Below are 10897 nucleotides of genomic sequence, written 5' to 3' on the forward strand. Positions count from 1 at the left end.
CACTTCTGACCAGCTCTGCCACACCCAGGTTTTGGGTCCGAGCACCTGGGTGACCTGCAACGGGAGCTGAATGCCGCCATTAGCAGGGACCAGCGCGGAGGGAAGGAGCTCACAGGGCCAGCGGTGCTGTCTGTGGAGCTGTGCTCCCGGGAGAGTGAGTGCTGCCCCGGGGACCAAGCGGGTAGGGATCCCTCCGGGCCGGTGCCAGCCTCATCTGTCCGCAGGCATGTTCGGGTACCACGGGCAGGGCCCCTCCCCATTTCTGCGGATCACCCTTGCGCTGCCGCGTCTCATGGCACCCGCCCGCCGCCTCCTGGAGCAGGGCATCCGTGTGGCAGGCCTGGGCACCCCCAGCTTCGCGCCCTATGAGGCCAACGTTGACTTCGAGATCCGGTATGGCCCCTGCCTCGCTTCAGCCTCCACCCCCACCCCCCAGCCAGCTTCTGCCAACTGATCCTTGTCCCCCTCCAGGTTCATGGTGGACACAGACATCGTCGGCTGCAACTGGTTGGAACTCCCAGCAGGGAAATATGTCCTAAGGCAGGAGGGGAAGGTACGGGGCTCCCCCGGGGTGGTGGTGGGGCACAGAGTTGGGACCCTGCAGCCACTCATGGGCCCCATCCCTATAGGCCACGCTGTGTCAGCTGGAGGCGGACGTGCTGTGGTCTGACGTGGTCAGTCACCCGCCGGAAGGGCAGTGGCAGCGGATTGCACCCCTGCGTGTGCTCAGCTTTGACATCGAGTGTGCTGGCCGCAAAGGTCTGTCTCTGGGGCCTGGGGCTCCTCCTGCCCTCCCTTTAGATATTGGTGACATGCCAGTCTCGCCCCAGGAGTCCCCATGCTTCTTGAGCTCACTTGGGAAGGAGGGAGTGAACATGCAAATGGACAGGTTATTGAAAGATTCTCCATTAAAGGAGGATGGTGGTGGACAGTGACAGGGCAGCTCAGACTGGTGGGCACAGAAGGCCTCGGGTGATGAGGCCAGCCTCGTGAAGAGGGATGAGCAGCCTCCCACACCACACACACACACGCACGCACACACACACACACACACACACACACACATCTGCAGAGAATAGCAAGTGCAAAGGCCCTGGGGCAGGACCATCCCAGTCTATGAGGGGCAGGGAGAGGGCCAGAAGATGAAGGCAGAGGGGAGCCAGGGTGGGTCGTGCGGGGTCTGCAGGCAGTGGGGATAGAGGGGAGTAGACAGACTGGGGAAATTGGGAGGTGCAGCCACCCTGATGTGTCACGAAGGAAAAGGAAGAGACTGGTACCCTGCATCCCCCTTCTTCCCCGCACAGGCATTTTCCCTGAACCCGACCGGGATCCCGTGATCCAAATCTGCTCACTGGGCCTGCGCTGGGGTGAGCCGGAGCCCTTCCTGCGCCTGGCGCTCACCCTACGGCCCTGTGCCCCTATCCTGGGCGCCAAAGTGCAGAGCTACGAGCGGGAGGAGGAGCTGCTCCAGGTGCCTCTGGTTCCATTTCCCCTCATTTCCTCAGAACCCCCCACCCAGCCTCCGCATCCCAGGCTGAAGGCCTCTGGATGCTGGCACGCCCAGTCCACGGGTTCAGATCCCTTTGCTTGGGGAGGGGGGTGAACATTTCCCCTCTGGGTTCTGTGTTTTTTTTCGGAAGCACCTGCCCGATCTTTCTACAAGGGACAGGAGGGCTCTAGGGTTGTTCTTGGGGGCTTCTGGAATGTTCCAGGAGTGGGGAGGATCCACGCCAGAGGGGATGATCAAGATGACAACCAGAGTGACCCAGTGGGCTCCCACCCCCAGGCATGGTCAACCTTCATTCGCACCATGGACCCCGACGTGATCACTGGCTACAACATCCAGAACTTTGACCTTCCGTACCTCATCTCCCGGGCCCAGACTCTCAAGGTAGGGCAGGCAAGTGGGGGAGCTTGCCTTCAGAAGCCCCACTGGGGGCTCCAGGGTGGGCGGCCACCCTGCTCCTCCTCTCTGCCTTCTCCCTCGTGGCTCTGCCCCCCTGCAGGTGGTCCCTCTTGCTCTGTACCTGCAGCCCACCGCCCCCAGCGGCTCCAGGGACATTGCTGAAAACCCAGCTCTGGCCCCATCCCTGCCCTGCTCGGAGTCCAGAGGGTTATCGTGGCTTTTACAGAGGCAAGGAGGGAGTTTATGGTTAAGTAAGGAAAGGCTGATGTGTTTGAGGGCAGACTGAAGCATGCAAGGGTGTAGCGTCTTATCTCCTAGACTTCAAAACACGGCGGCCAAAAATAAGGAAAAGTGGGGCGTTCCTCGAAGTGTGTGGCAAAACCTTGATGCTTGTATCTGGGGGTGACTGTGTGGGGCGCGTTCGTGTGCCAGGGCTGCCAGAACGCAGGACCACAGTCTTGTGTCGTCTCAAGCCCGAGATCAGAGCCTCCCGGGGCTGGTTCTTACTGAGGTCTCTCCTAGCTTCTCGTGCTCTCAGATATTCCTGGGGTGTAGAAGGCCATCTCCCTAATTTTGCCACTTGTCTTCCCTCTGTGTCTCTGCTCAAATTTCCCCTTTTTCGAAGGATACGGTCCGAGGGGATCAGGGCCCACCCTGATGACCTCATCTTAGCTGATCATCTGTAAAGACCGTATTTCTGAAGCGTTGGCAAGTTAGGACTTCAGCGTCTTTGGTGGGGGAGCAAGGAGACACAACTCAGCTCACGACGAGGGTCATATTGTATTATTTCTTCCTCTTCCTTATGTTTGGCCAATTTTGTAATGAAAAAGAAAAATCACGTTTGGGGCGCCCGGCTGCCTCAGTCACTGGAGCGCGTGACTCTTGATCTGAGGGTCGCGGGCACGGAGCCTACTTAAATAAAATCGAATGCCGTCAAATAAAATCATGTTTATGGCCCCCGACAGTGCCAGGAAGAAGTCCATCCCTGCCAGTCTGGCATTTATACACGGGGCACTGCCCGTCTCCCCTCTGCCCCCCTGCCCTGCTGCTCACCGGCTCAGGCCTCTCCTCTCTACCCTGGCCCTCCCACCTTCCCCTCCAGTGCCACTGTCTGTCTGTCCTGACCGCAGACCTAGCTCTCCGTGCTCCCCCTGCTGTGCTCCCACTCAGCTCTTCCCCAAGCCCCCCACCGCATGCACACACCGCCTCCCCACTGAGCTCTGCATTGTCTCCCCAGCTCTGCCCCTCCTCCAGCTGCCCATCTCCCCAACCCCCAGGCACCATCCTTAGCCTCTCAGCCCTGCAGCCATCAGGCCTCTGACTCTCCCCGTCCTGGCCTCCTGTCTCTCACCTCCAGTCCATGCCTCCCCAGCCCCAGGGGGTTTTTCTGCATCAGAACTGCCCCTGCTTCAGGGCTCGCAGCAGGAAGACTCGGCATCATGGGTGGCCTCGTGGCCCATCTGGTCTCCATTCCTCTGGCGCAGCCCCGTGGGGGGGGGGGGTCCCAGATTTGGGCCGGCCGTGCCCCACCGCAGCTCCCCCTGCCCTTGGACTTTGTCCCCAGGTGCATACATTCCCCTTCCTGGGCCGCGTGTCTGGCCTCCGCTCCAACATCCGGGATTCGTCCTTCCAGTCTAAGCAGACGGGCCGGCGGGACAGCAAGGTGGTCAGCATGGTGGGCCGCGTGCAGATGGACATGCTGCAGGTATGCGGGCCGGGCCGGGCGGGTGCCCACCTCACGGGATTGCCGCCGGGGCCCCGGGCCCACCCTGCGCTCCTCCCCCCGCCTCAGGTGCTGCTGCGGGAGTACAAGCTCCGCTCCTACACGCTCAACGCCGTGAGCTTCCACTTCCTGGGCGAGCAGAAGGAGGATGTGCAGCACAGCATCATCACCGACCTGCAGGTGCCTGGCGGCCAGCCTGTGACCTCTGACCCCTCCTCCCGCCTGCCCTGACCTTGCGCCTCCATCTCCTGCCCCTGACCTCTGATCTTACTCTGTCTACTCGTCTGACCTCAGCCTCCCGCCTTCCTGACCGGGGGCTTCAGCCTCCCAGCTGTTCTCCCGACTTTCACCTTGACCTCTTGCTTTTGACTTGTGACCTCACCCTGCCTCGACCTTTATCTCGCTCTCCTGCCCGCACCTCTCCTCAACACTCACCCTTCAGACGGCTCCCTCCTCCCTCGGACCCTGTCAACTCCCTGACTTCCCCCCGCCCGCTCCACACCCAGACCCTCGCCCTCTCCCTGACCCTGAGTCTCCGCGGCCACCCCCATCCCCACTGATGCCGTCAGTTCCTGTCCCCAGAACGGGAATGACCAAACGCGCCGCCGGCTGGCCGTGTACTGCCTCAAGGATGCCTTCCTGCCCCTGCGGCTGCTGGAGCGGCTCATGGTGCTGGTGAACGCCATGGAGATGGCACGCGTCACTGGCGTGCCCCTCGGCTACCTGCTCAGCCGCGGCCAGCAGGTCAAGGTCGTGTCCCAGCTCCTGCGGCAGGTCAGTGGGCAGAGCTGAGGCTGGGCCCCATGACGACACCCCCAGCAAGCCCCCACTCCTGGCCTCTGGTCTCTCGCTGTGGCTCCTGGGCCGTGATATGGACGCCCTTCCCTGCTCCTCCTCCTTCCTCTTCCGGTCTGCCGTACCCCTGCCTGCCTTCATTGCCCTACTTCTCCTCTCCCAGGCCATGCGTGAGGGACTGCTGATGCCCGTGGTGAAGACAGAGGGTGGCGAGGACTACACGGGGGCCACCGTCATCGAGCCCCTCAAAGGGTGAGGCCCCGTGGTTGGGTGGGGGTGGCTTGGGATTCCCGGGCCTGACTCCTCCCCACCCTCCCAGGTACTACGATGTCCCCATCGCCACCCTGGACTTCTCCTCTCTGTACCCGTCCATCATGATGGCCCACAATCTGTGCTACACCACGCTCCTGCGGCCCGGGGCTGCCCAGAAATTAGGGTATGGCTCCCCCTTCATCCTGTGTGCCCCAGGACTGCCCGGGGGCCGGCTTCAGGCAGGATAGGGCCAGGGACCCGGAAATAGTGGGGAGGGGAGACTCGAGAGGTGGGGAAAGCCTGAAGGGTCTGGAGGAGGAAGAGATGGGGAGGTCAGGTTCACACCCTCTCCTCCCCCCACATCCTCCAACCCAGCCTGACCGAGGATCAGTTCATCAAGACACCCACAGGGGATGAGTTTGTGAAGACGTCAGTGCGGAAAGGGCTACTGCCCCAGATCCTGGAGAACCTGCTCAGCGCCCGAAAGAGGTGGGTTCTTGAGCATCCCGCCCACCCCTGCTCAAACTTCCTGAGGCTCCTCGTCAGTCCCTGTCCCTCCTGGGCCACCCCAGGATCGCCATGCCACACTTAATTGCAGCTGTGTGTGAATTAGAACAAGACGCCCTTCCAGACAGCTCCCATTTGCCCCCTCTGCTGGGCGCCTCTGTGCAGTGCACATCCTGCACACCAGTACACAGCACCCATTTCTAGAAAGGCACCGTAACCAGTGCCCAGGGCCTGGCCTCTCATCTCTCCCTGAGATCTGGGACACTGCGTCAGTGGCCTTTGCTTCTTGTCCTTCCAGGGCCAAGGCTGAGCTGGCCCAGGAGACGGACCCCTTGCGTCGGCAGGTCTTGGACGGGCGGCAGCTGGCACTGAAAGTGAGCGCCAACTCTGTATATGGCTTCACTGGTGCCCAGGTGGGCAAGCTGCCGTGCCTGGAGATCTCCCAGGTGAGTGCTCCGTTTGCACAGTAGGCAGTGGGGAGCAGACAGCCCCTCCCTAGGAGAACCAGGTCTCCGTGTGGTAGAGGTCACGTCGCCCCAACTTGCTGAGCATCTTCTGTGGGTCCAGCAGGTGGCAAAACGGATGCGGGTTCCTGCCCTCCCGCAGCGTGCAGCCTCGTGGGCGCACAGATGGTGACAGCAGTCAATGCGTAGAGGAAGGCAGTTGGTGCCGAGGGCTCTGCAGGCAGATGAAGCAGGGGAGGCAGGGGGAGTGGTGGGGTGAGCAGAGGTTTGGTTCACTGTTCATTCGTTCCATTTGTCAATCTGACAGACCCCTACCCACCTCCTCCGCTGCTCCCCGTGAGGGTGGGGATGCGGAGGGTAGGTTCCCTCCCACCTGATGGGAGAACAGAGCCGCGTCTCTGCTCATGGGGGCTGGGGGGGCCACCCGATAGCACAGCCAGGCTCTGACGCTTGATTTGCTGTGCGTGCTCCGTCACTGAATTTGGCAGGTGGGAGGCTGCTTGGTCATTGTTCTGCTCTGAGAGGGAATGTGGGCCGAAGAGCCCACTGCCTCCCTTCCCGTCCCACAGCAGGGTCCCAGGCCTGTTTACCAGAGGCAGCTCTGCTGCTCAGACAGAAAAACAGATCCATGATCAGACCACAAAGGACCTGAGGTTCTGCCACGCTGGGATCAGTGCCTCGGCTCATGGCCTAAGAGAGGGCCTTAGAAAGGGCTTCTTGTCCAGCCCCTTCCCCTGGGGATTGGGTCTCAGCCCATTCCATACTTGGTTACTCCCAGCCATGGGAAGATCCGTCTGTATCTGGGTACCAGGTCAGTCCTCATGTGGCTCTGGTTGGAAGACTTGGGAAGAATTGCCAGTGACTGGGCTTTCTGGTGGGAGAGGCCTGCGTACACACCCACCTACCTTCATTTCCGGGGCCCCCAAGATCACCCTCCCACCCAGTGATCCGCTAGAAGCACTCGAGGAACTCAGAAAAGCCATCATACTCACGATCATGACTTAATACAGATAAAGGATAGAGATTAAAATCAGGGGCGCCTGGGTGGCACAGCGGTTAAGCGTCTGCCTTAGGCTCAGGGCGTGATCCTGGCGTTATGGGATCGAGCCCCACATCAGGCTCCTCTGCTATGAGCCTGCTTCTTCCTCTCCCACTCCCCCTGCTTGTGTTCCCTCTCTCGCTGGCTGTCTCTATCTCTGTTGAATAAATAAATAAAATCTTTAAAAAAAAAAAAAGAAAGAAAGAAATTAAAATCAGCCAAGGGCAAAGGCACAGAGCTTCTAGTTGTCTCTCCCAGCGGAGTCACATAGACAGTGCTCATTTCTCCTGGCACTGATGTGTGACAACATGCATGGAGTGTTTCCCACTAGCGATGCTCACCCAAGCCTCAGTGTCCTGGGTTTTTATTGGGGATCAGTCATGTAGGCATGGAGCATCTGTGTGATTGACCTTTGTTACTCGGACTCCGGCCCATGCAGAGGTCAGGCTGATACCGTGTGGCCCGAGGCCTCACCGTGAGTCATGTTGTTAGTATAGTCCAAGGTCCCAGGTGAACAAAAACACTGTCTTAGGCAGGACGTTCCAAGGGCTCAGAGGTTCCCTCTAAAAGTTGGGCCTCTCTTAGGGCAAGGTTCATCCCATAGTGCATCCCACCCATACTCCTCTCATCGGCCTTCCATAGTCCTCAGGGGCCTCCCCGGCCTCCTCGGTGGAAAGAGGTGGGTGTTTGGCTGTCAGACTCCAGCCCCTGAGCAGAGACCGGGCCAGGAGGGTTCAGCTTTCCTTCCCCTGGAGCTCCTTCATCGGAGCTACTGCTGCCTCGTCTTTCTGTCTTTTCCTTCCTCACCCTTCCCTCTGTTCCTTTGTCATGTCTGTTTCTTAGCCTCATTTCTTACTGCTGTCCCTCAGGCTTATAGGGGCAGAGAGATGGAATCAAAACAAAACAAAACAACCACAGAACCATTCCAGGAAAAGGCAAAGGAAAGAAGGAACATAGAACAGGTGGAACAAACAGAAGGCAGACAGTAAAGTGGTAGATTTAAGTCCAGATATGATCAATTATTATACTAAATGTAAGTCACCTAAATCTCTAGTTAAAAGACAGGGATCTTCTGAGTCCAAACAAACCGAAACGGAAGAGTCACACCCATTTCTCCTTGGTGTGTGTCCCCTGGCCCCTCACTGCCCCAGCTTCAGTTTCCTGTAAAGTAAGACTGTAGGAAAGTTTCTGCATGAGGCTAGCACAACTCTCAACCTCCCTTGGGGGGGGGGGGCATTTAACAGTGTAGGGTCATTTCTGGTTGCCCAAGGATGTGGGGGTGGTAGTGCTGACTGTGGGGGAGGGGGCCAGGAGTGCTGGTGGTCTTGCACCATGAGGAGCTGCCTGCAGTGTCACCACATGTTACAGCACCTCTGGAGGGAAAAGAAGTGCTGATGGCCTCTTCTGGCCTCGGCCTTGTCAACATGCATTTTTTGCAGTCATTCCTCTTCTGCGCCCAGAGCTCTGGGCCAGGGACCCAGTTCTTTCCTACAGACCATTAAGGAGCAGCTTAGTAGCCCCATATTGTTGAGTTGGAAATCAAGGCTCAGAGAGGCGGAGTGACTTGCCCGAGTCCACGCTCCAGGAAGTAGCCGAGGTGGCACCCTGAGCCCGTGTTCACTGCAGATGGCTCCTGGGCCCTCACTGCCTGGTTCTCTCCCTGACAGAGCGTCACTGGGTTCGGGCGCCAGATGATTGAGAGAACAAAGCAGCTGGTGGAGTCCAAGTACACGGTGGAGAATGGCTATGGTACCAATGCCAAGGTCAGCGGCCACCCCACCTGCTGACCAGAGATGGGCCCAGGACTGATCGGGGGAGTGCAGGGAGTTGGCCCCCACCTCCCCCTGCCTCCCAGTTACACACACCCCTCCCCAGGTGGTGTATGGTGACACTGACTCAGTCATGTGCCGATTTGGTGTCTCCTCTGTGGCCGAGGCGATGGCTCTGGGGCGGGAGGCCGCAGACTGGGTGTCAGGCCACTTTCCCCCGCCTATCCGGCTCGAGTTTGAAAAGGTAAGTGGGAGCCTCCCTCGGGGCTTGGAGTGGGCAGGCTCGGGCCTTGCCGGTTTCAGAGGATCTCTGATTCTCAGTGCCTGCAAAGTTTAAGAACGCATTCGTGTGAGGTTCCCCTAGTATGTCAGCATCTGGAGAACCCCAGTGTTGCTCAGGGCCTCTCTATTTTGGGGTGCCCTGATCTGGGTATTCTGGGTATCCCATTCTTTACGTTCATATGCCCCAGTTTTGAGTATTTTGCTGCGTGGATTCTCCTGTTTGAAAACCTCTAAAGTCTTGGGCTTTGCTACGCAGGACAGTGTCTATTTTTTGAAAACCTTGTCAGTCTTAGAGCATCTCTGGTTTTGGGTGTGGGGGCTGCCTTGGGCGGTGGGGACCCTGGTGGGGCGAATCCTGGATCGGGGCACCGTTGGCCAGTGCTCCTTGGCTCCCAGCAGTAATCGGGCTGGGGTCTGGGGACTCAAACTGCACGTTATTCCCAAGGTTCAAACTTGGGGTCAGGTCTTGGGTATACCTGTTCACAAATTTGGAGCCTCCCAATTTTTTTTTTTAAAGATTTTATTTATTTATTTGACAGAGATAGAGACAGCCAGCGAGAGAGGGAACACAAGCAGGGGGAGTGGGAGAGGAAGAAGCAGGCTCATAGCGGAGGAGCCCGATGTGGGGCTCGATCCCAGAACGCCGGGATCACACCCTGAGCCGAAGGCAGACGCTTAACCGCTGTGCCACCCAGGCGCCCCTGGAGCCTCCCAATTTTGAGAAGCCCCTACCTCAGGGCTCACTCCTGGGCCTAAGTCTCAGCTCCTTGTACCCCTGTCCACCTCAGGTCTGTCCCAGATCCAGATTTGGGGCTCCCCAGGCTACACCCTCATGTCTGGGTCTTATGCTTTAGGACCTGTCTCTAGGTTTATCCCAGTCTCTGTTTCACATCTGAGGCCCCTGGAATGCTGAGGGTGTCCCTGGGCTCAGGCTGGGGTCTTAGGGTCCACGTCCCCCAGTGTCCCAGACTAGCAGACTAGCCCTGTGTGTCCTCTGTTTCTGAGGGAAGTCTCAGGACTCTGGAAGTCTTGAGGGTCTCAGCCACAGGTTCCCCCCCAGGTCTACTTTCCCTACCTGCTCATCAGCAAGAAGCGCTATGCCGGCCTGCTCTTCTCCTCCCGGCCGGATGCCCATGACCGCATGGACTGCAAGGGCCTGGAGGCCGTGCGCAGGGACAACTGCCCCCTCGTGGCCAACCTCGTCACTGCCTCCCTGCGACGCCTGCTCATCGACCGGTGAGTGGGACCTCCCCCCAGCCCCGGAGGCCAGGCCCCAGCCCCTGTCCCTCAGACCCAGGAGTCCCGGCCCCCAGCCCCCTCCTCCCCTGGGGACACAGGTGTCAGGCCCAGCTCGTCCTCAGTGGTGGAACGGTGGAAAGAGTGTGGGGTTGGACAGCTGTGGGCCTCGGCCCCGCCTCTGCCACCTTGCACCCTGTGGCCTGGCCGCGTCCCTCCCCGCCTTGGGCTTCAGCCCCAGAGCACATCCTGGCCCCCCAGCCTCGGGGGTGGTGGAGGTGCCAGCCCAGGCCTTGGCAGCCACCGGCGACACCCCCCATCCCGGCCCTGCAGAGACCCCGCGGGTGCCGTGGCCCACGCGCAGGACGTCATCTCCGACTTGCTGTGTAACCGCATCGACATCTCCCAGCTGGTCATCACCAAGGAGCTGACCCGCGCGGCCGCTGACTACGCCGGCAAGCAGGCCCACGTGGAGCTGGCCGAGAGGTCCGCCGGCGGGGTGGGGTGTGCAGGGCCCCCCAGAAATAGCCCCTCTCCTGCCAGCTGGGCGCCGCTTCCTACACCCCCACCCGCCCCCGCCGTCCCACCTGCCCTCACCCGCCCGGCCGCCCCGGTCTCCCCGCAGGATGAGGAAGCGGGACCCCGGGAGTGCGCCCAGCTTGGGCGACCGTGTCCCCTACGTGATCATCGGCGCTGCAAAGGGCGTGGCTGCCTACATGAAGTCCGAGGTCAGGCCCACCTGGGCTGCCCGCTCCGCCCAGCTCCCCTCAGCTCTCACTTCTGCTTTCCAAGCCCGGTGGGGAGGGTGTTTCCCTCTGTGGGCCCCAGAGGGCCCTGAGAACCGCCCCCAACACACCCCTGGGAGTTGGCTCCATGATGCCTTTCTCCCAGGCCTCCTGTGCCCTCTGGAGGGCCCCCCCCCCC

General features: G+C 60.1%; 1 protein-coding gene across 2 annotated transcripts in view; it reads left to right on the forward strand.

Moving 5' to 3' along the window:
* POLD1 (DNA polymerase delta 1, catalytic subunit) overlaps nucleotides 1-10897 on the forward strand; it is a 16971-nt gene that overhangs the window by 2417 nt on the left and 3657 nt on the right. Inside the window, exons 4-21 of one of the 2 annotated variants that reach the window (XM_040634348.1) lie at nucleotides 29-154; nucleotides 225-393; nucleotides 472-553; nucleotides 630-759; nucleotides 1305-1471; nucleotides 1787-1891; nucleotides 3471-3611; nucleotides 3699-3809; nucleotides 4212-4403; nucleotides 4588-4676; nucleotides 4744-4860; nucleotides 5052-5165; nucleotides 5482-5629; nucleotides 8354-8449; nucleotides 8562-8699; nucleotides 9798-9973; nucleotides 10307-10459; nucleotides 10599-10701. In XM_040634348.1, coding sequence (XP_040490282.1) covers nucleotides 29-154; nucleotides 225-393; nucleotides 472-553; nucleotides 630-759; nucleotides 1305-1471; nucleotides 1787-1891; nucleotides 3471-3611; nucleotides 3699-3809; nucleotides 4212-4403; nucleotides 4588-4676; nucleotides 4744-4860; nucleotides 5052-5165; nucleotides 5482-5629; nucleotides 8354-8449; nucleotides 8562-8699; nucleotides 9798-9973; nucleotides 10307-10459; nucleotides 10599-10701 — 2357 coding nt within the window. The remainder of the gene's footprint in view (nucleotides 1-28; nucleotides 155-224; nucleotides 394-471; nucleotides 554-629; nucleotides 760-1304; nucleotides 1472-1786; nucleotides 1892-3470; nucleotides 3612-3698; nucleotides 3810-4211; nucleotides 4404-4587; nucleotides 4677-4743; nucleotides 4861-5051; nucleotides 5166-5481; nucleotides 5630-8353; nucleotides 8450-8561; nucleotides 8700-9797; nucleotides 9974-10306; nucleotides 10460-10598; nucleotides 10702-10897) is intronic. The other variant, XM_040634349.1, reaches the window with a different exon arrangement.

This window comes from Ursus maritimus, unplaced genomic scaffold, assembly GCF_017311325.1.
Source record: "Ursus maritimus isolate PB19 unplaced genomic scaffold, ASM1731132v1 scaffold_19, whole genome shotgun sequence".
NCBI lineage: Eukaryota > Metazoa > Chordata > Mammalia > Carnivora > Ursidae > Ursus > Ursus maritimus.